The sequence below is a fragment of the Triplophysa dalaica genome, chromosome 1 (assembly GCF_015846415.1).
Source record: "Triplophysa dalaica isolate WHDGS20190420 chromosome 1, ASM1584641v1, whole genome shotgun sequence".
NCBI lineage: Eukaryota > Metazoa > Chordata > Actinopteri > Cypriniformes > Nemacheilidae > Triplophysa > Triplophysa dalaica.
Window position 1 is genome coordinate 5,488,939 of NC_079542.1, and position 26,369 is coordinate 5,515,307.

Here is a 26,369-nt window from a genome sequence, read left to right on the forward strand (position 1 = left end):
TATATCGTTTATGCAAAACACAATTGATTTGTACATATTAAATATTGACATGTTACAGAGATGTGTGTATAAGACTAAAGGCAATCACATTGAGCACAACAACCTGAGATGTTTGAAGCAAAACGACAGCAGACAAAGTTGGTGTATGTCTGGTTTATATGATCTGCATCAAGGGTACCAGAAACAAAGGAGGATATAACAAGATTTAAAAAAAACTGCAAATAAAACTTGCACTTGAGATCAACAACTTAAACAAAAATCAAACAACCTAATCTCTAAATACAATCAGAAAATTAATTCAACGTAACAGCATATTAGAATTTGTTGAAAACAGAACACACATCTTGATTTTTCAGCGGACTGGCCAGCTAGTATTTGACTGTACATGCTAGTTACAAGTCCTCAAGAATGAACAAAAAATAATTTTACAGTCAGAAATATATGAAATAAGATTACCCGGAATGGTCTGTGCATTATACATGAAAACCACTGCATATCCAATGGACATTTTTCAAATGGGGAAACTACCGTGCATTTATCATTATTAATGGCTAAATTAAATTGTCAATGTATTCTGATACCATTGTGTGATGACCTAATATATTTTTATCATTTGTATTACACACCAAAATGGAATCCCAGACATAGATGTACGATACAATGAAAGCAGAACTGCATCTGATACTTCAGTTCTGAAAACTTTAGGCTGCCAACATGTCTATATATTGTTTCAAAAGGAAGAAAGGAGTGCAGTTTATTTCCCTTTGGCTTTATTCTCCATACACGCTCTCATCACTGTAGGCGATGTAAAGGAAGAAGTCTTCTTCATGGTGTTCCTGTGTGTGAAATAAATGTAAGATTAACTATATGACATATATGTACAAAACATCGAAATAAAAGAGCGAGCAAAATACCTGGTATAGCTGACCCATTGTGGCAGAGGTTGGGGGAATGACGTTGTTTACGAAGAAGAAGAGCGCATCCTCGGCTCTTAGGTGGATTCGTTTTCGAATGAGAAAGTAAAACTGGCCCACTTAAAATATCAAACATAAATACAAAATGAATAAAAATGTCTTATAATGCGCTAACATAAAAATGCTCACTACAAAACTTTTTCCGGTAACATTGCATTTTACATTTAAATTGATGCATTTGGCAGCACTTTTATTCAAAGCGACTTTCATTGCATGATTCTGCACATTTGAGTATGTGCAATCCTTGGGATTGAACCCATGACCTTGGCGTTGCTAACGCCATGCACTTACCACAGAGCTACAGGAAAGCATTTATTTTACATTCTAATTCTGTGGATCCTTGTAAAGGAACTTACCTGTTAAGTCAGAGGGGACGAGGTATTTCTTCTTGTCTAGGTCACCTATTCTAGCTTTAGGGGCTTTTTCCACAATGACCTAACACACAAACAAGAACATATGGTCTTATTGTTCACAGTAGGAATGGTACTGTACAGTGGTGACAGATGAAACTGATACAGTTGATTTCCCTCATGGTAAAATTCACACATTTCATGGGTGATTTTCACCCCTGAGCAAAGAGGATCTGAGAAAAGCGGTTCTATTTTTAATAATGAGGATGCAAATGAGGAACAAGATAATGGTACAAAACAATTAATCCACTGGTCAAAAAGATGACATTTTCAAATCAGTTTTGTCCTGACATAAATTAATACATTTATGTAAATGCTTGATCAAAATACCATTTTTATACTTAAGTGAAGCCATGTTTACAAATTTGGTTTTAATATATTTCCTACTCTATGTTAATAGATCAAGCTAACATTAGTTGCAAAGCAGATATTATCATTTTATTTCACTGGTTTGTTGTTTTCCTTTGGGAACGTAAACACGTTGACTGTATATGACATTCTTGGCTATTTTAAGATACACCATGAACACAATATCATACTCCAAACTATTTTGACGCCATATATACCAAAATAATAGTACAGACGTCACAAATAACGGTACTTTGGATCAAATCTGATGAGACAATAATAAAAAACACCACACCTACCTGATTTTCCGTTATATTATTTCAAAGCAGATTAAATATAAATAAGTGATATATGTGCGCTTCAATATTAAATTACTAACATGACATGACAAATAGTTTAATGTTTATCTCTTAGCCAGAGAGATCAACAAGGCCTTCGACAGTTTCGCACCTCGTATTCGAAAGCTGTTTTTGTTACTGTAACTAAGGTTAATAGATTAAATATAATATCTATTTTATCACAAATTAACAAAAAAACGCAGACATCACCGGTTTCAAGTTGTAGCGTTAGCGTTAGTGTGTTTTGTTGTTGAGTTTTAACGCTATGTTTACACATCGCACGCGATACAAAGCGACTTACGGGAACCCTGTCTGGATACTTCTTCCTAATTTTCTCTCCCTCTGATCGTCTCTTCTCAAAAGGATGCTCTTCTTTGTATTGAAACTTCATGGTTGCTAAAAGAACCAGGAAATATTATAGATATATAAACGTCCTGTACAAACACAGAGATGTAATCTAGCGTGCTCCACACGCAGCTGTGTTTTTCCCCTCCGTGGCGCATTAATACCGTTGCACTTTATTTACGTTACGTGTTTATATATAAATATCAAACCAAAACATGTACATTGCTGGAAACCACACATAAAAAAACCCGTTAGAAAATGACACTACTTGTTTGTTGTTGACACGTGAATTTGTCAGTATCTAGCTGCGGTGTGCATGTGAGCGGGGACTATTTTTTCGGTGATACATAGAAACGCCAGGGCAGAGCTCAGGTTAGTCATATGATCGTTTTTTTACACTTCCGGTTTGTGACAGAGCCGCATCGTTGCAACAGTGCCGCCATATTGGAAAGGGCAAGAATGTCCGTTAATCACATACAAGTGAAAGATGAGCTGCGTTTCATTCTGGAACAAAATCACTGCAACTGTTATATTTACAAACCGATTTCAATTCTTAACAAGATTGAGTTTTAACAATTTAACAATACGTGAATAGAGCTATCATTCGATGACGTTTTCATGCCTGTAGAAATCCATTGAGACGTGAAACCGTTTCCTGTTCACATGTGTTTTATAGGGCAGTCTCTGATATGGCAGAGCTGTTGACATAAGACACAGCCGGTCGGATAAAGTGAGACCCCTAAGAAGTCAATGCAAGTTTATGGTGACGTAACGGTGATGTGGTATTTAAACGTTTGGTTAAACAGGATATTAGGTGTCTAAATACCGGGTACTCACATAGAAAATTCCATTTGCTGCATTGTGCTTTCTGTGCAAATACATGTTGTTCTGGATGGGTTTAAAGGGTTACTTCACTCAACATTTTAATTTCTTTCATCATTTACTCAACCTCAGGTTGTTTCAAACATATATAAATATCTTTGTTCTGTTAAACACAAAGAAAGATATTTGTAAGAATGTTAGCCATTTTCAGTCAAATATCGAATCTTTTTTGTTCTGTTGAACACAAAGTGAGATAATTTAGGAAAACAAACAGTTCTGGGTCACCTTTGACTACCATTTCATTTTTCCTATGGCAGTCAATGATGTCACAGAATTGACAATTAATAACATTCTTCCAAATATCAAAGTAATTTATACAGGTATGAAATGACATGATTGAATGATGATAGAATTTTCATTTTGGTGTGATCTATCACTTTAAGGTCAAAAGTGTAATTACAATCAAATTTTTATAACCAAGTATGTACACTGTAGTACGGTTTAATGTAAGGGCATAGTAGTTAGACACCTAATAGACAGCGATTATAGAGTTACCAAATATATGACCAAATATGTGTCACTATTATAAAAAATATTTAGTCACTATATAACAATGAAACCTCTCTTTTTGGGCAACCAGCAAATAATGCAGAAAAAAATACTTGCAACAACTTTCTTACCACAACAAAGATAAAAAATAACAAATGAACCCACAGTTTATGAGAGTGACACGTTTTTATTAGTAACGTCCACAGGTCTCTGGACTTGTGTCCCAGGAAGCTGCCTTGAGACTTAACAAGTGTTAAATGTATGAGAATAGTACTGACATTATCTGACAAGTGCACAGAGAAACCAACAAGGCCTTAAAGTGAAAGTCCCTCAAAAAAATGAAAATTCTTTCATCATTTGCTCACTCTCATTTAATTTCATACCTGTATAAATGATGAACGCAAGAGAAAGATATCTGGAAGAATGTTAGTCATTTTTAGTTCTGGGACATCATTGACTACCATAGTAGGAAGAATTAAATGGTGGTCAAAGGTGGAGGAAAAATCTGTTGTCCTTAATTCTTCAAAATATCTCATTGTGTTCAACTGAACAAAAAAATACAATATTTCTTTCCTACTATGGTAATGGATGATGTCCCAGAACAGAAAATTACTATAATTCTTTCAAATATCTTTCTCTGTGTTCATCAGAACAAATTAATTTATACAGATTTGAAACAAACTAAGAGTGAGTAAAAGATGACAGACTATTCATTTTTGGATGAACTATCCCTTAAGTAAAAAAAAGTGTGTTTGTTTGCTCAGTCAACTTTTCAATACAATCACGTACAAGTTTTATAAATTCAAGTCTTATCATCCTTACATTTTCAGAAAAGAAAAAAATAACATTTGTAAAAAGGCTTCCGCGTGGTAGAACTTCAGAGATCAACCATATACATTCTGTAAGAGAAGAATTTGAGCAGAATATCTTTAAATCTTTCATTTTGCTTTTAACACTCATTATCCTCCCTGATAAACATGATTAGTTCATTTACGGGCCGAGAATAAAAGAGGAATAAAACGCAAGAATTTGCAGCAGATCATGGAGAAAAGTTTACAACAATTTCCCCCCACATCCAAATAGGGATAGGTCTACCACACAAGTCATTAAAACCCATGTCTTCCAAGACTGTACCTCAAAAACATATACAATTAAAATAATCCTGAAATCTACTCCGCTGTCGGGATCCTTTTCATCGATAGTGATTCCAGTGAACTCTACTAGATGTGCAGAGTGGCCTTCATTAGCCACTCTTTTTAAACCACCTTTAGAAGTGAGGTATGATGTCTGAAGCTGGGCTTGAAGAAGCCGTCTTGAGAACATGGATTTTTCTTGCCTCGATAACCAACGACTCCATGAAATATTTAAAGAGGAAAACAGCAGGCATCCTCTTACACACATTCCACAAATGTTAACTCACGCACAAAATCAGCATAGGTCGGTAAGGCAGAGAAACTCCATTTCGAAATCTAGCCAAAAATGACTTCCCGATGCCTCAATGTTTGTCTCTCCAATCAGGTTTAGAGACCATCCCATTACTGATACCCCTTAAATAAGGGATTTTCTCAGAAGTGATGAGTCAGTCTTGAAGGAGACGGAACAGGCAGATCTCACATACGGAAGCGTTCGAAGAGAAAGTTATATGAAAAAAAGCTTAAGAAATCCCTCAGTCAGCTGATCACCAAAGTCGATGCTGGTGGAGATTTCTGCTTAGGACCGATCGAACATCTGCGGTGAATCTGAAGAGAGAAACATATGAAAATGGTGCTGCAAGTTAAAAGGTCCAGTGTATGAAAATTGCAACCAACATGCCCCCCTGGAGGAGCACTACGGCGGCTGACATAGGGCTAAGATTTTTCGCTCTTTTGCCGAAGGAGATATCTTATTTACAAAACACGCTCTGTAGAGCAGTTTGTCTGTTTAGGGCTACTGTAAGGGGACCCGCAGGGTGTGTAGATAGAAATAACTCATTCTTAGGTAATAAAAACATTACGCTTCATTATGTTAGGTCTTTATACATCTCTGAAGACATAGTTTTGTGTATTATATTGCATTTCTGTGCATAGATCCTCTAAATAATGACATACAGCAACTTTGAGTGTATACCATGAAAACTTTGTTTGGTAACTTCTTGATCTTTACCTTAGTGCATCTAGCATGGGAAGAAGGTTAAGAAGTGCTGTGTCGCTAGGGTCACTAAACCATGACTTTATAGGTATTGCATTATCTGTGGGTCAAAAGAGAAGAAAAATTCAACATAAAAAACAATTAAATAGTACAGATGAAACAATGTTTGCATTTACAGAAAAGACAGAGTGACACTTGATTTTAAATGTGGTCTTTAAGTGCTTATTGGGGAAGGGTAGAAATATAATGACACCAGCCAAAGTTATTTTACAGGCAGAGTGAATTATAACATTTTGATGATTACCAAGACATCTTTTTTTTTTAAATCCCATGCTATACTTGATGAACCAACCACAACACAAAGTTTCCTTTAAAAATATACATATATATATATATATATATATATATATACACACACATTCCAAATTCTTACTTTTACAAAACTTAGCAAAATCATAATGTTTTATAAAAAAATGTTCCTTTAAAAAATGCTCAGAGACATCATGCTGAGAGACCAGCTGGGCCACGCTGCTTGTACATAGCTTAATCCTTAGATAGACCACAGACAAACACTACAGACTATAGTGTAGGATTGTTATTTTCTTACCTGGATGACTTCGATAAGCACCTGGCGAGTTGTCAAGAATAACTACACTTGATAAGTCATTGTGTACAACAGACAGATCTTTAATATAACTTCCTGAATCCAGTGTACAGTGCTGCAAAAGAAAGACACAAATGAATTTTTTTATAAAATGCATTCTTTAATGATGTCTGTGTTTCTGTACTTTACAAATGGCAAAAAGCTTTTACGAATAACTTGACTGAAGACATGGTTACCTGTCTGTAGTATCTTCTTTTCAAGATTCCCTTGTTGTTGTCCAGTTTATCAGCTACTGCAGAGCCATAGATCTCCATACTAGCAGTGAACACAACTAACTCATACCACTGACTGACCACCTCCAAGAAAAAGTCAACATGCGGCCTTTTATGTACAAAAAATCTGACAGGGTGTTTGTCTATTACCACCTGAAAAAAAGAAAAGGACACATTTTCTAATTTTCCAAAAGCGCATCAGAATTACAAGACAAGATTGCAAACTACACAATATTGCATTATATTTCCCATTTCTGTTCAAGCACCAATCTATAAAACCATCCTTTAGGCCACTGGGTGTGTGAAATAATAGAAAGTTGAAATATTGACTGTATTCAGAATCTGGGAGCTAACCTCCAAAATCTGATTTAGATTAACATTTTTGGTCAATTTAATCTCTGACATATACAGTTTGTAAATTCAACATTATTTTATGGGTTTGTCATTTAGGATTTTTCCTGACTATCATAAAATATCCAAATATGTAACTTCTATAAAACCACTTATACTGACAAAAGGAATTGTAAGCACCTTATACATATATTACAGACTTTCCAGGCTTAAAATCACCATTCAATACATTCCTGATATTGTCTTACATGGCATTTAAAATAATGCATATTATGTTCACTTCACTCTCTATTTAAAAAATGTATTTTCTTACTTTGAGGATAAAATCTGGCGGTGTGCCGGGCCGTACTGTTGGTCTAAGAACTCCATCGTGATGAGAATGGATCAGTGTCTCGTCAAGATCTAAAACTAAGATCTTTCGCTTCACGTTGTCTGAAGAAAAACAAAACATTAGAGGCATTAACACATGACAAAATCTGCACATGCAATACACAAACACACCCAACACTTCACAGCCACAAAAGCCACAAGTGCACAGCACTTAAACAGTCAACGACAATCCGGGCTCAGTTTGGGCACGGAAATAGCTGTTTGATACATAAATAGAATTTATTTAATGAGAAAACGAGAAATACTCACTTAGTCTATTTCTGGAGATGGGTGACAATGGCAAAACGTCATACCGTACAGTTTGATACTGGATTATCTAGAACAGGAAGGAAAGAAAACAAGAAACAGTCACCTTAGTAGTTAGTACACCATTTGCACAACACGTGCAATATATACCCGAAGACATTGGCTGCATCCGAAATGCCATACTTTCTTACTACATAGTAGGCAAACGCAGTAAGCGAACGAATAGTATGTCCGAATCGTCAGTATTTGTAAAAGATTAGGCGAGAAATACCTGGGGGTTGGACTATTTCTCGCAAGTTTTGTTAATGCGTGTACTAATGTTGCGCCTGATAACATGTATACGCATACTTACATACTATGAAGTAGGAGAAAACAAAACTTGAACAGAGTAGTATGTCCCAATCGTCAGTATTCCTAAAAGAGTAGGCAAGAAATTCCCGGATGGCTTAATAGTTACGCCCAGATTCTGAAGCACTCAACGACGGATACTTGAGATGCTTCTATATCCCATGAGCCCACAGGACAGAATATCACGCACAGCCCGCAAAACAGTCTCAGCCGCCTTTAATGTATAATTAAACATGTTGTTAATTACAGCTAATGTAACATTAACATTGACCTTGCTTTGTTCTTAAATTGACAGTGCTTTATATTGTCCATAGGTTCAATTTATAGAATTTAAATACGAAGCATTAATATTGAGCATATTTTCAGCAGTTTATTTACATTTGTGTTTATATTATATATTATATATTGCTTAAATGTTTTTTTTTAGCTCGAAGATATAACAAAATACATGATAATTAAACACAAGATCATATTAACCAGGTGGTTCAAACGGATACACTTTTGCGCAATTCAACATGCTCATCACCTTTCGTAAACGAATAATCATGAAACACAAATAAGCCCTTAAACGATTAAGAGACATGTAAAAATGGTGTCGTTTTATGGACAAGGAAAGAAAAGAACAGATGAGGAGAAATGAAAGTAAAACAATACTTTAGCACATAAAAAAACAATCACAGAAGAGATTTTCTCAAATTGTTTTTAATACTACAATAGAATGCATATTAGACCACCATGGGTGTCTCTACGTTAGAGACATCAACCGAAAATACAGAAAAAATAATAATTAGCAGCAATTTACAGTCAATAAGCATTTATCTGTAACAAAAAGAACATTCCACTAATTTAACTATGAAAACACATCGCAAAATCACACAACTGCTGTATTACTTTTAATCTGGCCCACACTGGTGGCGGATATCCACCTCGTACTCTTACAATATTTTATAAACCATTCATTAACAAAATAGGAATATAACAAATATATGTCTACGTTATGAAGTCGAAATTATACAGACTTATTTCTCATGAACTATTATTACACATTACATTTATAAATCTGACTTATTCAGAAGCCACATTCTTTGAGACATTCTTTGTTATTGAACACATCACCTAAAAGCTGTATAACACGTGAATATTCTGTAGCTAAAAATCGACTACTGACAACACAAGTAGTTCACTAGTCAGTTCTGAAAGATTGAGAACAACTTGTTCATGGTTCGATAACAGGCAATTGCTTCATTTTGAGGATTTTACTCACAATATAACTAACTGAAACTGAAGCATTGCACAAAAACAGTTAATAGTTAACGAAAACAAGCAGGTGTACACCCAACTCACAGACCGATATTACAGTGAGCTTAAACTCATATCACTTCCCCTTAAGCGGTCTGAGACCCCTCCGCCTTAGCCCACAAACTCACAATATGGATACTCTTCCTCTCTTTCTCCAAATCCCTCTCTTCTGAGCTATCTTTAGTTCAACCAGCTGTCCAGAAGTGTCAGCGGAACATAGAAGAGCACAGCCCAGAAAAACTTGCAGGGTGACTTTGAAAAGGACGGCATAAGAATGCATTCACACTGGGTCCAGACCCACCCGCAAGTCAAATGAAGCGCTCACTACTTTGCCACTTAAATCAACACCCCATTCAAGAAATACTTTCATAATTGCATACTATAGACCAATTTAGAGATTATTATACAACTGGTTTACCAAACCCTGTTGTGCACAGGGGGATTATAGCCTGTTTTCATAGGCCAAGTGTTTACATGCACTGAGCTGATGCATGTGACTCCTTCATTAGCTAGTTGAGGAATACAACGACCTTCCCGGGTTATCCTACTTGTATATTACATTATTGCTTTAATATGAAATAAATTACATCTTAAAGCCCAAAAAGACAGGTCTTGAGAGTTAAACCTGCTTTGTTTGCGAGGGGTAACATATGCCATGTGATCAGTGAGTCTTTGTACTTTACTATATATATATATATATATGCTATTATTACCAACCAAAATATTTGACAGACATACATCTACAGTGAATTAGTTTTCGCAGAATAAAAAATAATGCAGACTTATAAACATCTGCAGATATTTATTAAAAACTCATCTAAAATCTGTCATCATTACAAGACCTGGTTTTGACAGCATAGGCACGTGTCTGCTCGCCTTCATACACCTGCATGACAGTTCAGTGCGCATGTCAATCCAAAAGTTTCACTTTCGAAAAGTAAAGCAGTCCAAACTTTGAGGTCACACTCACCGTTCTTATATGTTTCCTGAGGATGTATAAGAAGAAGCTCCATATTCTGGAAGTGACGCCGAGAAAAGTGCGTACACCGAGCAGACACTGGCGAGTCTTTAGCATGTCAACCATCACACCAGAGTCCGTGGGGCGTGTTTTATACAACAACACAACAACGAGCACTATACACACACCTGTAGAAACAAGATCCCGCCGAACATTCACAACTTCACACGCCGGAGAGCGTCCCGAACACCGGTTAAAAATAAACGTCTAGGAGGGTCTAAAAGTGCAGAGATTAAAAAGTGCGCGTGTAAAATATCACTTCGTCTTCAGAGAGGTGCTTCGAGATTTCCAGGTCGGTTAAGCCTTCAAACGATCGTTGGCTAATAAGATGGTCAATCCGACTGGCTAACGTTAAATGTAACGTTACCGCTGGAGTGTCGGATAAATGTATTCGCTCTCACAATGGCCAAAATAAGTGAGACCGCCACTCTCCTGCGAAATTAAGATCACTGCGAGCTTTCCTGGCGCTTTAGAAAAGCTTCTGAAAGAAAACGCGTGCGAATTCTTACCGCTCACAACAGTTTAAAGCCAATACGGTAGAGCAGTACGAGCCGCCATCGTTTCTGTGTCGTCACTTCCGGGGAGGGGAGTAAAGTTTGTGTTCACGTGGCCGTGGAGAAATATGTTTCATTCTTATACACGTTTGTTTCCGCTGTGTTGGTATGTTTTATGTTACTAAAAGTATAAATTGTAACATATAACTACATTATTTCACAGAAGCTTTGTGAATCACGTCATGTTATCGATCATAAAATAATAAATAACTACTTTTAAAATAACGGCACACAGTTTTTTTACTTATAAAAATATTTTTTATTTAAGGTGAAACATTTTACAAGTTTTTTAAATTAAGTGAAGATAACCATGAAAACAACTTAGGATTTCTATAGAACTCTATAGAAATATTTCTAATGAAAGATATGATACTGGGGTTAAAACTCCAAACCATTGTATGCTTAAGAACAATGCTTCATCATTTCATACCCCTCATCACAAACATGGTCATCCTATTCTGGTATCATGACCATTTTAAAATATACAATAAATCATGATTTAAAGAAATGTCCTGCGTGCCATGAAATTTAGCTGACATATGGCACCGTCACACAAGGATCTGAGCCGGCCTAATTTACACATCAAGATCATCATCTGGATCCTCCTCATCCAAGTCATCATAAGCATCAGGCTCGTACGTGATCCTTCCAGAGCCAGGGGTCGGCCTCAGGAGAGCTGACTTTCTGCGAGTTAGTAAAACAAAACAAATTTTAAACATCAAGAGCATTTCAGCAAATAGCAATTCATCATTTCGAACTTTAAATTTGCAATGTTTTTTTTAGAAATCTCTTACTTTTCCTGGCTAAATACAAATGGCAGTGCCACTTTCTCCTTGGCTTCCTTTTCCTTTTTAGACAGGCGAAGATTAAAGGTCAAGTTTGATGTTGGGTCAGCCTGCTCATACCACAGACACACATAAGCAGTTGACATCATTTAAATATGGAAACAGAAGAAATAAAAAATAAACATATATGGCAATATTTATATACCCAGAGACCGACTATGATCAACTGTATATAAACTGTGGCAAAAGTTCAAGCAAAATTTGCTCACCTTAGGTTTGTCTGGCTCTATCTGTACATGCCCAGGTTGATGGGTTCGTGTCTGTACAGAGAGGGCTGCATCTTCTGACACATCAAAGTACTCTTCCTAGTTATACACACCAAACAAATTCTTCAAAGAAGTTCATAGAACAATCATTTAAATAATTTATGTAGATTCGCGTCTCACCTCTTGCATAAGTTTGCCTGACTTTGTTCGTCTTGTGGTCTTAGCCATACCACAGTGCTCATTGTTTGCAGGTGCCACAGAGATAACAGCATTGGCTAAGTGGCAAACACTCTTTACAACGCCTTGCAAATGCAAATCTGAATGCAGGAGGCCAACAATTGTTTTTACAACTCCAACTGGTGGCCAATGGAAAAGGAATAAAGATCAACAATACAACTCAACTAGTGAAAAGAGACCAAGTACGCCAATATAAAAGAGTTTCTGGGGTCATCCTTTCACCTTTCTTGAGCTCTTGAAGTCTCTGACAGATGACAACAGGTTGATGATGCCTTAAAACGAATGAGAGAGAGTCAACTATAAGCACTGACGCTTTGGTATGGGGTACGTTTTGGACAAGCTGAGTGATGTCACGAGTAGTGAACTGGTGAACCGTGACTGAGGATTTGCAAGTCCAGCCAAGGGGATCAGGATGACCCTTATGGAAATGAATCCTTAGAACACAAAAACAGATAAGAAGAATTAGATATGCAAGAGACAGCAAACAGTTCACCATGACAGTGGTTTTCAACTAAAGACCTTTCTGCGGTGGAAAAATGGTCAAGTGAAAAAAAGGTGAAGAATCAAGATTTACTCACTTTTGCACACAGCTGCTGTCTAAGCCAGCACGCAATTCTGCCTCAGAGGTCTCGAATCCCAACACATGCACGTCCTCGCCCCTTTAAATGACGAAAGGAAATGCTATAGATAAATATTCAGGAAAACCAACCGAACATAATGCAGTGTTTTACATAAGGACTTGCCTTTTTAAAGCAGCATTAATAAAACACTTCAAGATTTCCCGACCGGAGTATTTGACAGTATCTATAAGAATCAACATCCGTTATGGACAGTTTTTATTAAGTTTATTAAATTAGTTGATATTAAGAAACGTATACGGTTACCTTCAACAACTATGAAGCCCCCAGACTCTGTTCCGTGTACAATATTTAACAGCATGGCTTTTCAGTGGATGCTAACAGCTAAATAGCTTCTCGTTAAAATAAATAATTTATTTTGCCATCCACAATCTGTACCTCACAAAACTCGCGGCTTGATTAAATCGTGTCAACGTTTGAAGAGACAAGTGTCAAATCAAAGTTTTGGTGATACACAGGCATCATATTATAAACGCAGCTTTTCCATGCCTCTGACCTAAGAGAAACTCAATTTCCCACAAATACAAGCGGCCAATCAAACGACGCTCCTGTTCTTCTTTGTTTCCTTCCAATAGCTGTTCGCAAGGTTAAAAGTTGAAATACTGCCCCCTTCCGATACATGGCGTGGGAGCTCATAGCTGTTTTAAATATAAAGTTCAATTCTTGGGAGTCAGCCTGGGTTTATGGGTAGGATTGTCACTTCGGCAATGCTTATTTTGTTCTAGCATCTTATAATGAAGCCAATACAATACGAAATATACAATATGACGTTTAGAAAATGTGTGTCAGATGTAAAATAGATTTTCTAGCAGTTAAATATTAAAAAATGAAGGTTTTAATGGCAAGGTAGCTCTCAGGACTCATCTCTAAAATGTCAATTTGGAAATTGTCACGTGTTTTATATCTACATTAACATTTGATAATTTTGCCGACGTTTTTAAGTGACGTAAAATTAGATTATTCATCAAGAGCCTGGAGTAGCCGAGAAACTATAACGGAAGTCAAACTAGATTTGTGTAGTGTTAAAAAAGATCAATAAACTCTTTATGTTTTCCTTGTGTAACATACTGGTTAAGCAATACATCTCAGAATTATAAAATCATCAGTGTTCTCTTTTTTTGCACTGTCATGATCCCACAAGGGTTGGTCCAAGCATTATCAGTAAAAAATTATTAAAAGCAGAAAATTAAAGGATTTGGCCTATTTCATCGCTTTTTTCTTAAGCTATTAGTATTACAACATAGCACTGTATGCCAACAGCACACATATGTGTATCAAAGTAAGAAATCTAAGCATTTCAAAATAATTTCCCTATAGGATAAATTGCATATTTTAAACAGAATAATAGGTTTTCTCATAACCGAAACGAAACCTTTGATTTTTGCTGTTTCTTCAAAGACAGTGTAATGTTTTATAAAGCATTTAATTGAAAATATAGGAGACAAACAACATAGAAATTAAACTGACCAGCAATAGAAAGAGTATTATTGGTGTGCGACTTCACTTGGCGCTGCGCAGACCAATCGACATGTAAACTTAAAATACCGCGAGAGCTATTACATAGCACTACTTTCAAATCCCTCTCGCGGTACTTTGATGTCGTATGCTGATCAGTCTGCGCAGCGGCGCGTTGAGTCTCACTCACAGACGTCATCAGCGAGCGCCGATGCGCTTCAGTCTGCTGGCCTCTGGAATGGGCAGATATCACCATCAGCCCTCAGTTTACCGTCGATTAATCACACGAACTCCACCAAGAGTCTGTTTTTTTGTACATCCTCTACACGATGATATGCGGAGGTGAGTGTTTTTGTCGTGTGTGCGCGTGAATAAGCTGGTGTTTAAGTGTGCGGGTGGGGCGATTAGCCCGTTAGCGGCGGGCGGCGTTAATATGTCCGGCGTAAATCGCAGCATTTGATTTACTCCCCCTTATCTATTTTAAAACACGAGTACGAGTTTATTTAAATAAAACCACACAACTGCACCAAACAGCTTTACACAATGTAGTTGTAAATGTCTTAAACACAGTTTCAGGCTAATGAATTTACAGTGTTTAATAGCAGCACACGGCTAACGCTTTAAGAGTGTTAATGAAACATCACATAAAGTTACTTTAGCTAACGTTACTCGTTTCACATTGGCGAAATGTCATTACTCACACGTTTTGAAACATCGGAGCTTTTGAATCATATTGTGTCATAAAGTAAATCACATTAGTGCTAAGTGGTGTATTTTTCTTCTGTTTATATCAATTTAATGTTAAGCCGTTTAATGTCAAGGGGTGTAGTTTTGCCTTGTAGTGTACTAAGTGTCTCTTTTTTTGCCTATTAAATTGACGGCAATTTTCTTTTTGTGAAATTTCCCTGTCAAGTTTACTATTTTAAAGGGGATGTCTGCTCCTTTATTTTCTTTCCCGCTACTAAATAAACCGTGTTTGGTTAATATCAGATCAACACAGTTATTTTGGAAAAATTCCTGTTTCCTCCTTTTGTCTTAATTTTGTTGTTTTTACTGTCTTTATGGACTGATTTTTAACCCTTCAATGATGTTGGTCGTGATACTTTTATTTTGTAATTTGCGTAAACATTTTTTTTTAAGTATAAAGTAGTGGTGGTACAACACAGACATTAAGACCATAATTTTATATGTTTTGGGTAGTGTTCAATAAATTAACACATTTTCCACAGGTTTGCTCAAGAATTGATTATAATGTTTATTGTAAAATACATGATATGTATTTTGTGTGACAAAGTTGTAAGTGCATAGATTTTTGGCCAGTGTTTTTAGGCCAACCGGCAAGCTTATTGATATCTCCATCTGTATTATATCTTATGCTGCATTGCATAATGCAATATAGAGGTATCTCTCTCTTATTATTTTTCTCTAATTATTTTGGATATAATTCTGCTAGTATAACTCTGTGAAATGCCATTTCCTTTTGATCTTAGGTAAGGTGATGGAAGAGGCCAGCGGGAGGTTCTCAGAACTCATTCCAGTGGTGCTATTTCTGCGGCTGTCTGGCTTTGTCCCTTTCCCTGTTCAGTAACAACGCCCATTACCTATCGCCATGAAGCCTGTCCACGAGCGCAACCAGGAGTGCCTCCCTCCCAAGAAACGGGACCTCCCAGTCAACAACAGTTCCACCACAACCACCACCAACAACAACAGCAGTAGCATCAACAGTGGGGCGGGAGGAAGTGGCATGGGGGGCGGTGGAGGAGAAGAGGGCCCATCTTCACAAAGTTCTGGAGCAAGCGGAGAAGCTCAGAGCGGGGGTGGCGAGTGGATGCGCGGTCAGCCCAGCATGCATTACGGAGTGGAGGGTTCTGAGGGTCTCGTGGGGCTTTCCTTGGACCAGTACAATATGCTTTATAAAGTAGCCCTTCCAACCGGGACCTATTCCCCAACCAGCTTGCACCCCGTTCTCAGCCACATTTCTCCTGCTTACACCGTTCCTAGCGTTTCTTACCCTCCGCTTGGCTACAACCCGATCCCTCATTCGTCTTTGCAGTTTGTCAGTTCTCCATACGCGGCGGCAGTCCCCTACGGGTTTGCCATTCCACAGCCCCACTCTGTTTCCCATCTCGTACCGTACCAGTCGGTTATTCAGGAAGGAGTGGTCTCCTCCTCACCGCAGCAGCAGGTACCGTCTCACGCGTACACCAAACTGGCTGTATCCGCCGGAGTTCCTCTGATGCTCCCTTCTGAACAGGCGGCTGCGCAAACGCAGCTTGGTACTGTAGGGATGCTGGCCGCCGAGCTCAGCCCTAGAGGAGTGAACGTATTGTACCATCCTGCCGTCAGGGGCCTTCAACCTCAAAGAGATATGCACAGCAGCCCACTGGAGCAGGAACGGGAGGTGAACGGAGGTGACCGAGAACATCGAGAGACCCATCAAGATGCAGTTTATTTTGCCAGAAATGCACGACTGCTGCACGTAGCTCCTGCGCTTGAGTCGCAGGACAAGACCTTGAAAAGCCGCAGACAGGAGGGGAGGATCTCACCAGGCCAGCGCAGCACACCGGACATAGATCTTGAGGTATGGATTACTGTATCATTTGTTATGTTCTGATACGGTTGCAGACTCAAGAGAAAAATTATAAGACACAACGAACCATATATCTGATGAAAGGTTAGCAAAGAATAATGTGCTTTTAAAGTCAGTATAAAATGTAGGGTTTATGTGGTCCTGAACGTTATCTGATTATCAATGATAAATACAGGCTGTATTTATAAATGAAGAGTGAAATGTGAGACTTGTAAACAGGTTCGGAGAACATGAGACCGCTTAAGAAAGTCAGGAAATCCTTTCAGTATGGTGAAGTTTTGGTAGTATTTGGCTGTGACACTCTATTTAAAACTTTAAAGCAACATTTTTCGAATAATTGTATTATGAGATGCAGGTAATTAAATATGTGACATTCATTTATGATTAAGATTAAATGCACTGCAAACAATCCTAAATGTAACTTTTTACCTTTTGTAAATCACAAGGCCAAAAAATTAAGGGACCACTCTTAATTTGTCTTTAATGACCATTTCTGCATGTATTGCACCCATTTCATTTCAGTGTCTGTTGAATATCAATGAAAGCAAACCTCAGAAGTTAAAGTCACCTAACACCAACGTGAAAGACATGAAAATACTTAAGGATGCTTCTAAATCAAACAGTTCTGAGCCACTATTGACTACCATAGTAGGAACATTTTATTAGTCAATTTCTTACTTCTTCTGAACACAAAAGAAGATATTTTGAAGAATGTAAATGGTTTTGGAGCACTTCTGACTACTATTGTAATTTTTCCTACTATGGTTATCAATGGTGGCCAAGAACTGTTTGGTTACAATCATTCTTCCAAATATCTTTCTCTGTGATCATTAGAACAAAGAAATATAAACAGATCAGGAACAACTTGATGGTGAGTAAATAATGACAGAGTTTTTATTTGGGGGTGAACTGTCCTTTGCATGTATGCAAAATGCATGTAAAAGCATTATGTTTTTTTTCTGTATTTGTGGTCTGCAAACAATGCATTTAATTTATATTTTTTTATTTGGCTGTAATGTTGTCAATAATTTAAATAGTGAGACAAGAATGTTTTTTTTAACCTAAACACATTCCTATGAAGAACAATTCAGGAAAATGTGAAAATAATTTTGAGTGGTCTCTTATTGAGTGGTGTATTTTTTTATATTTCTCTATACATTCAAATAGAGATCAATATTACACAACCATTTTTGCAAATTCTTTTCCCTGCTAGGTTTCAAGGGGCAGAAATGATGTTCGGAGGTCATAGATATTTATACAGTTTTGCGTTTAATGCCTCCGTCCAATAAACCACCAAAACATTAGTGCTATAGTACTAAATGAAGAAAACTAAAATGGGTTTATGTATTAATATTTATCTGACAAAATGATTTGGTGAAAGGACATACGTTACAATATAAGATTGAATGCGTTTTAGCCTACTATAAAAAACATGCATAGAAAAACAAAACTCTGGAAAACATATGTTGTGCACAGTATTATCAGTTTTTAATATTTTGTCGATTCATTCATTCTTTTTTTTAACTTAAGCAGTCATTCTACTGGGACTCAATAAGTTCTGCACATCTGTTTGTATTTTTTTTGCCAAGCATCTTTAAAGTGTTCTCAAAGTTGAGCGTCAGTTTACATTTGAAGCACAACTGCTCAACATGAATACATGTTTTTTAAATGTAGCTAAAATATATTTTTAATAAAGAGCAAAGATGTACATTTTTAAAGTTAAGGCCACTGCTAACTGAATTTTTTAGATACTCCGTACAGCAGCTGAATATTCCTGTCAGTTTGCCTCATCATTAAAGTATTTGCGGAGTTTTGCCCTTTTTGTGGCAATTCTTCTGCGTCAGCATCACTTACACCACTTCCTTCCTTTATTAGCTGTAGTTCGGGTGTGTTTGGATTGAGAAACCACCAGGTTCCTGCTTTGATTTGATTTTTTTGATTTACCCTCTGGAGTGTCTACTGTGGCTTAACTTTCTTGTTATGGTACAGCTCACGAGACACCTAATGACACGTCAACTTGGTTTTCCTTGTAGGTCCAGCAGGTGGTCGGACGACTGTCCTCTCCATGTCACGGAACGAGTCGGAAGGAGTCATCGCATGTCCCCCTGAACCTGTCCCAGAGGGGTAGAGAGACTCAAAGTGAAGCGAGAACAGCATATGCATCAAATCCTGCTGAATCCAGAGCTCATCAGCCGCAGATTGTTCAACAACACCACGCTGTGATTTTGGCCAATGGGCAGCCTGTTCTGGTGCCCCTGGACTACCATCAATACCAACAGCAGCATTACCCGAGTCAAGCGAATGACGTGGCGGCCCCCGCTGTTGTCGCTTCTCCAGCAACGTATGCGAAAGTCGCCGAGGAAACAGCAGCGGTGACGGAGCCTTCACAGCATCTTCCCGCCTCACCTGCCGGAACTCATCCTCAAGCACCCGTGCTCGCGCCCAACGGGCCGTCGCACTTTATGAAGGGCGCCATCATCCAGCTGGCTACGGGGGAGTTGAAACGTGTGGAAGATCTGCAGACTCAGGACTTTGTGCGCAGTGCGGAAATGAGCGGCGGGCTGAAGATCGACTCGAGCATGGTGGTGGACATCCGCTCCAGTCAGCAGCGGCCTGGTTTAGTGGCCCTGCAATTTAATGTAGGGGAACAACAGAGCAAAGTGACTATAGATGTACCCCCTGAACATCCTTTTTTCGTATTCGGACAGGGCTGGTCGTCGTGTTGCCCCGAGCGGACTGCACAGCTGTACGGTCTCACCTGCCACCATTTGCAAGTGGGCGATGTTTGCGTGTCCGTCACGCTGCAGCAGCAAACGGTGTCGCAACAGAAACCGCAACTGCAGGCGCAGGCCAGAACTCCCACCAAAGCCAACTCCACGTCAGGGGTCCCACCTCAGCCAATGGGTCCCCCTGCCCCCCAACACACACGGCCACAAAGCCAACTGAAGATGGAACGCATCCACAGGGAGAGAGACAAGGAGGAGCCCATGCACGTCTGCGCTTCGAGACACGGCGACGTGCCGCCCAGACCTAACAGGACTTCGGCGGAGCACACTCGAAGCCAGAGCAATTATTATTTGCACACTGAGGGTGGGGCCTCTTCCTTAGGGGCGTCCCAGAGGCGCTGGTCTGCCCCCGGCATCCAAAGATACAACATGAAGAACGAGGAGGGGAATCTAGCCTCAGCTGCCACCTCTGGCTCCTCCCGCCCATCCTTTATCTCTCAGGAGGTCAAACTGTCCATCGAAGGGCGCTCCAACGCTGGGAAGTAGCAACAGCCATAGCAGCAAACACGAAAGCATGAGATTGTGTATGGGAGCGACGTGTCGGCGTCGGGTCTAAGGATGCAAAATAGGCAGCGTGGAGGAGAGAATGTAGCCTCAGAATGTTTGAGATTTTGCACATATTGGAATATATTCCCTTTGCCGCCCCCTTTTCTGTGTTTCTTTGCTTCTGGTCTTAAGCAGAGAATGGTTGTGTGCCAGGTCATAGTCACAGCATCTGCAATGATCTGCATGGGCAGCTTTATCCAGTAAATCGCGTACCAAAGCCTACGTCGTCTGCGCGTTCCTGTGGGTGAAATATTACGTTTGGCAGCGGTCACTAACGCCAGGCAGTTCTTCTGTATTTTTTTAAAGAAAGGCCAGGGGATACAGCCATAGAATCTTGACAAGCCTTTGCTCAGTAATAAATAGATATTTAAAACAAACGGGAACAAATCCCAGAGGATCTTTTTTTGGTTAAAAATGGCAGGCTTCTTTTAACATCGACTATTTCCATAGATTCTCTGCCCGACTTTTATTTGCTAAGACCTTAAAACGTGAACAGTTTTATTGCATTTTAACACGTCTCTCTCTTTCCAGAGGCGTGTTTGTCGTCACTTTCCTACACTATCCCCCTGTCCCTGCTTTTACTCAGGGTGCTTCTGCAGAGAACTCCATTCTAGAGTATGAGAACAGTTAACCACCGCCGTCACATCAATCAATCGATCCAACAATCTTATTTTTACAATCGGTATCCAAAATTTCTTCATTTTCAGATGAAATCCAGCGCCCGTGTCACAAGTGCACGCTGCACAACATCGCGCTTTTTTATTCGTCTGTAAGGATTTCTTTTTGCATTCCAGCTTTAACCCGTTGGATTGATCATTACCAGCCTAGAAAACAGTCTGTCGATATTACCTCACGGGTTGGAAGCATCCTTCATTCTAATTATTAACTTTTTATCTCCTGCATTTTCTGAAGATAACATGTGGCGCCCGCCCAAACCCCCCTGCTCGCGAAGCTAAGACCAAATGCCGAACAGGTTGTAGCTCCTTGCGAATGGCCTGTTCATGTGGAAGTGGAAGCGTGCAGGTTGAAATGAAGTCGTCCCTTTGGAAGCGGTGTAGACGCACTGCTGTTGGGTGTTGACGAACCCGGCTCAGTTACCAAACAAAGCAATAGTTTCAGAAGACAAGGCTGGGTTTTTACACATTTTCATGTTTTTTTTATATCCTGTACAGGGTGGTTAAGTAGAGATGTTTTTAACCTTGTCTTGCACTTCTCTTGGTTTTGTATGACGCAGTTTTCCTTTGTGATTCAAACAGTTACCACAGGACGCATGTGATGATTTCGAAATGACGTTAAACATTTTTATTTGTGACCAGTTGTGTCTTCAGAGATAAGTAATATAAAAGCACACGTTTTTCTTAAAGACTCAAAGATCGGTAGCTCAGAGTTATGGATCTGTTTTTATTCTTTACATATGGATTTTGGTCCCTTACATAAAAAAGAAATTCACACATGGTGAAATATTCACAGTAGATGAAACATTGAATATGATTGGCAGTTTTTTTTGACGCAGCGCTCTATATTTACTTTCAGTTTTAACATTGAAAACTTTCACATCACGCCTGGTTAAGATACTGTACGTTTGTCTTAAATGAGCTCTTCTTCAAAAGAATTTATTCATTTCAAATCTGTGCTGAAGTTTATAAGGTCTTTTCATTGCTTTCTGTGATTTTGTGTATTATTGTACAGTATTTCATTAGATCTCCTCTGCAATATTTCCCATGAGTGGTTTGTTTAAACTTCTGCAGGTTTCGAATTGCACAGATACGTTCACCATTCACACTGACCTGTTACCGGGAATCGACTATGATGTGTTTTTATTCTTTAATAATGTAATGGTTGTGAGTTTTTGTTTGTGTATTCTGTGGTTTTTGGCTCGAGAGAAACTGACAGGCAAGGTTCACACTGTTTACAAATGCTGCAGTTTAAGTCTGTCGCAGTTACTGAACGTCTTCAAATGGATGAAATCGCGACTTAAGTGCAATTAGACCAAATATTAAATGTTAGGAAAACCATGTTTTATTTCAAACAGCATTCCAAAAGAGCCTGACATTCCCAATTTTTCTATCGCAGATCACAGGAGTTCCTTATCTTAGTTTCTCGGTGTTTCTACTTGTCTGATTTGACGTTTTTATTTCCTCTTTGGGACGGATTCTGTACACCTGCATTTTTGTGTATTGGCAGTTGTTTGGCAGGATCGACTTTAATTTTTTTTAGAGAAGGTTCTTTTGGGTAAGAGATAATATCTATTTGAATAAATGTAGCATTAGTGTTCGACTAGTTGGTTTTTAAATTTACTCCAAACTGCATGGACCTCAATTATTGCAGACCTCTGACATGAAGTTCTCTTCAGACTGATGACAAAATCGCAATGCGTGTTCCAGCCAAAGCAGTATTTGGTTTTGTCTCTTTCTTTGGTTTAAATCCATACGTTCTTAGCATTTACAAAGAATATGATGAACACCTGTAATGTGGTTTTGTGAGGTAAGTCATGGTATTTTGTTTGGAGACATCCCAATCCTTCTATAAAGAGCTCCCACTTTCATGCTGTTTATAGTTTGGTCTTAGATCTAGTTCACATTCATTCCATTTTCTTCCTGAACATTTCTGTGGCACTTTGGAGCTCTTTATAGCCTTCACGTTGGGCCAATCCTTGTTGTTCTGTTCACCGTGGACCGTGCTGTCCACTTACGTCTTATGTAGTATTTTACTCACACATAGACAGGAGAGCTGAAATGTCAAAATGTTATACAAGTGAAAAGCAGTACAAAACCATTGCCATTCTTAAGTAAAAGTATTCGACTTAATATGAGCAATATTTCCCCTTAAATACCTGAAAGATTTCAAGTGAGCTATGCAGTAGAGACTCAGACAGACACCTATGCGTGATCGATGCAAGATGAATTTGGTTTTTCCATTGCTCCTTGTTCAGTTTGTCTGCGGTCTGTTCACAGAACTCAGTTTCAAGAAACTTCTATATCATGAATCATTCTTTATGTTCTTCAACAGGCTTGGCGACCTTTGTTATCCGCGTATTATCTTGCAGCCATGTCACATAACTTGAAGCTTACCGTTGCTTGTTTGGTGCTGTATGTTGTTGTCAGAAACGGTGCACTTGTTCATTCTTTTTCAAATGCACTGCCTTACCCAGCCGTCTTGGGTCAACCTTGATCTTTGTGACAGAGGCAGGTTGACTTTGTCCCGTGCACTGTATACAGATTAGTCGACGCTACATCTGTGCCTTCCCGACGTCTTAAATGCACCCTGTCGGTCTTATTTCGCTTTTTTCTTCTGGGTGATTCGAGCATCAGCCGCTTTGTTCAATCTTTCACTTTGCATCCCGTGTCATATCTCACATGCTTTATTCTGTGTTTCCTATAGACAGTACTCTGTATGGATGTGAAAATTAATCAAATCATGTCCTTACCTCACTTTATGCATGAATCACAGCGCCCCCTTTGGCGAAGGTGTTTTGCGTCCCATTGAGGGTGCTTGTTTATTTTGAATATTCTTCCGAAAGCACATACGAGACACCACATCTGTTGTCCAAAGTAAGAGCGCGTTGGAGCATTTTTAGTTCGGATGACAGAGCATCACATTCGCCAAATCCTCTTGTTTTTCCAATGCGGCTTGTGGCGCAACATCATTTTAAATTTTTAGCATTCTCGCTGTGTTCGTCGAATTAACCCACACAACCTGTGTCCACTGAGTTCTTCTATTGAGCTTCACCCAATCACGTATCATAGACGTATATGCAACGCAACGTTCTGCACTTATTTTCCCTCTCCTGTAGTGTTAACAGCAAACGCTCTTGTTGTCACTTAAAAATTCGAAATCACGTAAAACAATCAAAACAATTTGTATGTTTGTACAGATCTTTAACTTTTGTATAGTATTAGCTTGTCAGTAACGCCTTAAGATGAGTATCGTTCACATCGATAGAATGATGCTTGTGACTCCCCTTTCCTACCAACAACGTCACAAGGTTTCACCTGGAGACAAGGTCTCCTTCAGTTGTGGTTGTTTTTTGGAAGACCGCCAACTCCTCAGTAAGGGTTTTAATGTGGGTCGGGTTGCACTGACGGATTGTAAGATTATGTTTTTTTGGACTAGCTCATAATGTGTATCTCATTGGACACAATATAAGCTTGCTATAAAATCTTTAATGTTTTATTTATATTTTGCTTTGGTCAGTGAAGAGAGCCATGACAATAGTTGCTTTGCACTGTTGACACATCCCTGATTCCAATCCAGGAAATTTCTCCTCACTTGCATGATACATGCGATTAGAAAGAAGATGCATGTACTGTTTCTCTTTAGAGAAAGTGTCAGGTATTATAATTGGGTAAATCTCCAAAATCTCTCAAGAATCTTGTATGGGTCATATTTCATCCCAAAGTATATCAATTTATATAAATAAACAAATTGTGGGGCAAAAATTGTAATGTTAATTTTGAATATGCATATATTGCATTCATTATTACATGCAGTAATATGAATTTAGAGCATCAAATTTATAAAACACGTGAGAATAAAAAGAAAAAAAATGGTATCAGATGGCTAAAAATAGACATAAATAACGTTTGATTTTTTTAGTTTGGAGTGAAACGTGATCCAAACTTTCTTTGTGAGATTCACTTACTTTTATTTTTCTGAGCATCACTATTAAGGTAATATAGCGGATGCTGCATGGTCAGTAAATTAACTGAAGCTAAATTTTCAGTTGGTATCACAAGATAATTTCCTATTAACACAGCATTCCATCTCTGTAGTTATAGTTTGGGCAGAGAGTCCTGCTGAATCCTGGGAATGTTTCTAGAAAGTCCATTTAGTCTCCCTGTTCATAGTGCACCTAAAATGAGAATTTCACTCTGAACAGACGTGTTTGTGAAGTGCGAGACTGGGCGAAAGTTGCATGGGGTTAAGATCAATGCTCAGTTTTTGAGTGAGTTACATAGCATCATTGCTTCAGATATATATATCATAATTTAAAAAAGGCTTTATACACTCAATGAATGGTGTAATGATTTCTGTATAAGTGTAAAACCCAGACAGAACGTGTGGCATAGCAGGCCAGAGTCAGTCGTACGGGCTGAAATCAGGTTTTTAACGGTTTCAATGTTTTGATTTATATAGAAACGATTATATACACTCGAATTTGACATTGTACTTCTTGGCACTAAGTGACACTGCTTTTAATGTGATGTGTGACCAGTTTTAAATGAGATGGCATCTTTCTCAAATGCATAAAAGTCTGCAAAATATATGCAATGATGTATGTGTAATATTCAATCCTCAAGTATAATCCAGGTTGTATAAACTTTGTATAGTACGTTTTAATATCGTATGGCCGTACCAATATGTATTAATTCTTCTCAAAAGCCTTAGAGTTGTCTACCCAAAGTGCTCCCTTAGACTACCCTACACCTACCTGAACTTTACAAAGCATTAATAACTATATTTTGTTGCTTTTTTATTTGTACCCATTTTTTGAATAAAATAGATTTGTACTGTATATTTGTACCTCTCTGTGAACTACTTAGGCCTGTTTCGTTTTTTTTCTTGTTTTAATTCTATGTAAGGACACAAAGATATTGTATTTTTATTGTTACAGCTAACTTCTTGGAAACATTGCATTTATCATGTTTGTTAAGTAAACACAATATAATATATATTATATCTATATAATATTAACATGCTGGCTTGACGTTGTCTGTGTTTTTCTTAATGCAATTCATTCTGTCAGTAAAAAACATACACCATGATCATCTGACCATGAGAAATCAATTACAGAGTTTAATAAGAGATTTTAATCATTACATTATACAATGTCACAAAATAGATTTCCTCAGCCTAATAAATGTAAAACCTTTTTGTCAATGTAACATTATATTGAAAATTGCTTTGTTGCATTTTGCATAATTATGAAGCCTTACCAATACATTTTGTCTGTTCCATTTACAGGGAACTGACAAAATGTATATCTTGAATGCACTAAAAGGCATACATTTCAGGACAAAAAGACATTTTGAAGAATGTTGGTAACCAAACAACTTTGTTCCCCATTGACT

General features: G+C 38.2%; 4 protein-coding genes across 4 annotated transcripts; 1 reads left to right on the forward strand and 3 right to left on the reverse strand.

The window, feature by feature from the left end:
• Positions 1-138: 138 nt before the first annotated feature.
• On the reverse strand, positions 139-2,589 carry gabarapb (GABA(A) receptor-associated protein b). Its single transcript, XM_056757047.1, has 4 exons — positions 2,372-2,589; positions 1,331-1,409; positions 915-1,033; positions 139-836 (listed from the first exon to the last, which is right to left on the reverse strand). Exons 1-4 carry the CDS (start codon positions 2,459-2,461, stop codon positions 771-773), a joined length of 354 nt encoding a protein of 117 aa, XP_056613025.1. The 5' UTR covers positions 2,462-2,589; the 3' UTR covers positions 139-770.
• Positions 2,590-3,953: 1,364 nt separating this feature from the next.
• On the reverse strand, positions 3,954-10,994 carry ctdnep1b (CTD nuclear envelope phosphatase 1b). The gene is made up of 7 exons (XM_056748863.1): positions 10,394-10,994; positions 7,780-7,846; positions 7,454-7,572; positions 6,754-6,942; positions 6,521-6,632; positions 5,929-6,013; positions 3,954-5,525 (listed from the first exon to the last, which is right to left on the reverse strand). Exons 1-7 carry the CDS (start codon positions 10,505-10,507, stop codon positions 5,465-5,467), a joined length of 747 nt encoding a protein of 248 aa, XP_056604841.1. The 5' UTR covers positions 10,508-10,994; the 3' UTR covers positions 3,954-5,464.
• Positions 10,995-11,250: 256 nt separating this feature from the next.
• elp5 (elongator acetyltransferase complex subunit 5) lies at positions 11,251-13,424 on the reverse strand. The gene is made up of 8 exons (XM_056751180.1): positions 13,168-13,424; positions 13,027-13,087; positions 12,862-12,942; positions 12,506-12,717; positions 12,227-12,402; positions 12,050-12,145; positions 11,790-11,890; positions 11,251-11,679 (listed from the first exon to the last, which is right to left on the reverse strand). Exons 1-8 carry the CDS (start codon positions 13,220-13,222, stop codon positions 11,571-11,573), a joined length of 891 nt encoding a protein of 296 aa, XP_056607158.1. The 5' UTR covers positions 13,223-13,424; the 3' UTR covers positions 11,251-11,570.
• A 1,158-nt stretch (positions 13,425-14,582) lies between these two features.
• atxn1l (ataxin 1-like) lies at positions 14,583-26,063 on the forward strand. Its single transcript, XM_056743880.1, has 3 exons — positions 14,583-14,718; positions 15,867-16,957; positions 19,000-26,063. Exons 2-3 carry the CDS (start codon positions 15,986-15,988, stop codon positions 20,236-20,238), a joined length of 2,211 nt encoding a protein of 736 aa, XP_056599858.1. The 5' UTR covers positions 14,583-14,718; positions 15,867-15,985; the 3' UTR covers positions 20,239-26,063.
• Positions 26,064-26,369: the final 306 nt, after the last annotated feature.

What these genes read in the sequence shown, in the direction of transcription:
- elp5 (XM_056751180.1), bottom strand. Translation starts at nt 13,222, where the DNA reads ATGCTGTTAAATATTGTACACGGAACAGAGTCTGGGGGCTTCATAGTT. An exon ending in ATTAATGCTGCTTTAAAAAG is followed by an intron (nt 12,943 to 13,026) that starts GCAAGTCCTTAT and finishes CGTCATTTAAAG; the next exon opens with GGGCGAGGACGTGCATGTGT. An exon ending in GACAGCAGCTGTGTGCAAAA is followed by an intron (nt 12,718 to 12,861) that starts GTGAGTAAATCT and finishes TTGTGTTCTAAG; the next exon opens with GATTCATTTCCATAAGGGTC.
- ctdnep1b (XM_056748863.1), bottom strand. Translation starts at nt 10,507, where the DNA reads ATGGTTGACATGCTAAAGACTCGCCAGTGTCTGCTCGGTGTACGCACT. An exon ending in TGCTTATCGAAGTCATCCAG is followed by an intron (nt 6,014 to 6,520) that starts GTAAGAAAATAA and finishes TTTGACCCACAG; the next exon opens with ATAATGCAATACCTATAAAG. An exon ending in CCCATGCTAGATGCACTAAG is followed by an intron (nt 5,526 to 5,928) that starts GTAAAGATCAAG and finishes TTCTCTCTTCAG; the next exon opens with ATTCACCGCAGATGTTCGAT.
- gabarapb (XM_056757047.1), bottom strand. Translation starts at nt 2,461, where the DNA reads ATGAAGTTTCAATACAAAGAAGAGCATCCTTTTGAGAAGAGACGATCA. An exon ending in AGTATCCAGACAGGGTTCCC is followed by an intron (nt 1,410 to 2,371) that starts GTAAGTCGCTTT and finishes TTTGTGTGTTAG; the next exon opens with GTCATTGTGGAAAAAGCCCC. An exon ending in CAATGGGTCAGCTATACCAG is followed by an intron (nt 837 to 914) that starts GTATTTTGCTCG and finishes TTTCACACACAG; the next exon opens with GAACACCATGAAGAAGACTT.
- atxn1l (XM_056743880.1), top strand. Translation starts at nt 15,986, where the DNA reads ATGAAGCCTGTCCACGAGCGCAACCAGGAGTGCCTCCCTCCCAAGAAA. An exon ending in CACCGGACATAGATCTTGAG is followed by an intron (nt 16,958 to 18,999) that starts GTATGGATTACT and finishes TTTTCCTTGTAG; the next exon opens with GTCCAGCAGGTGGTCGGACG.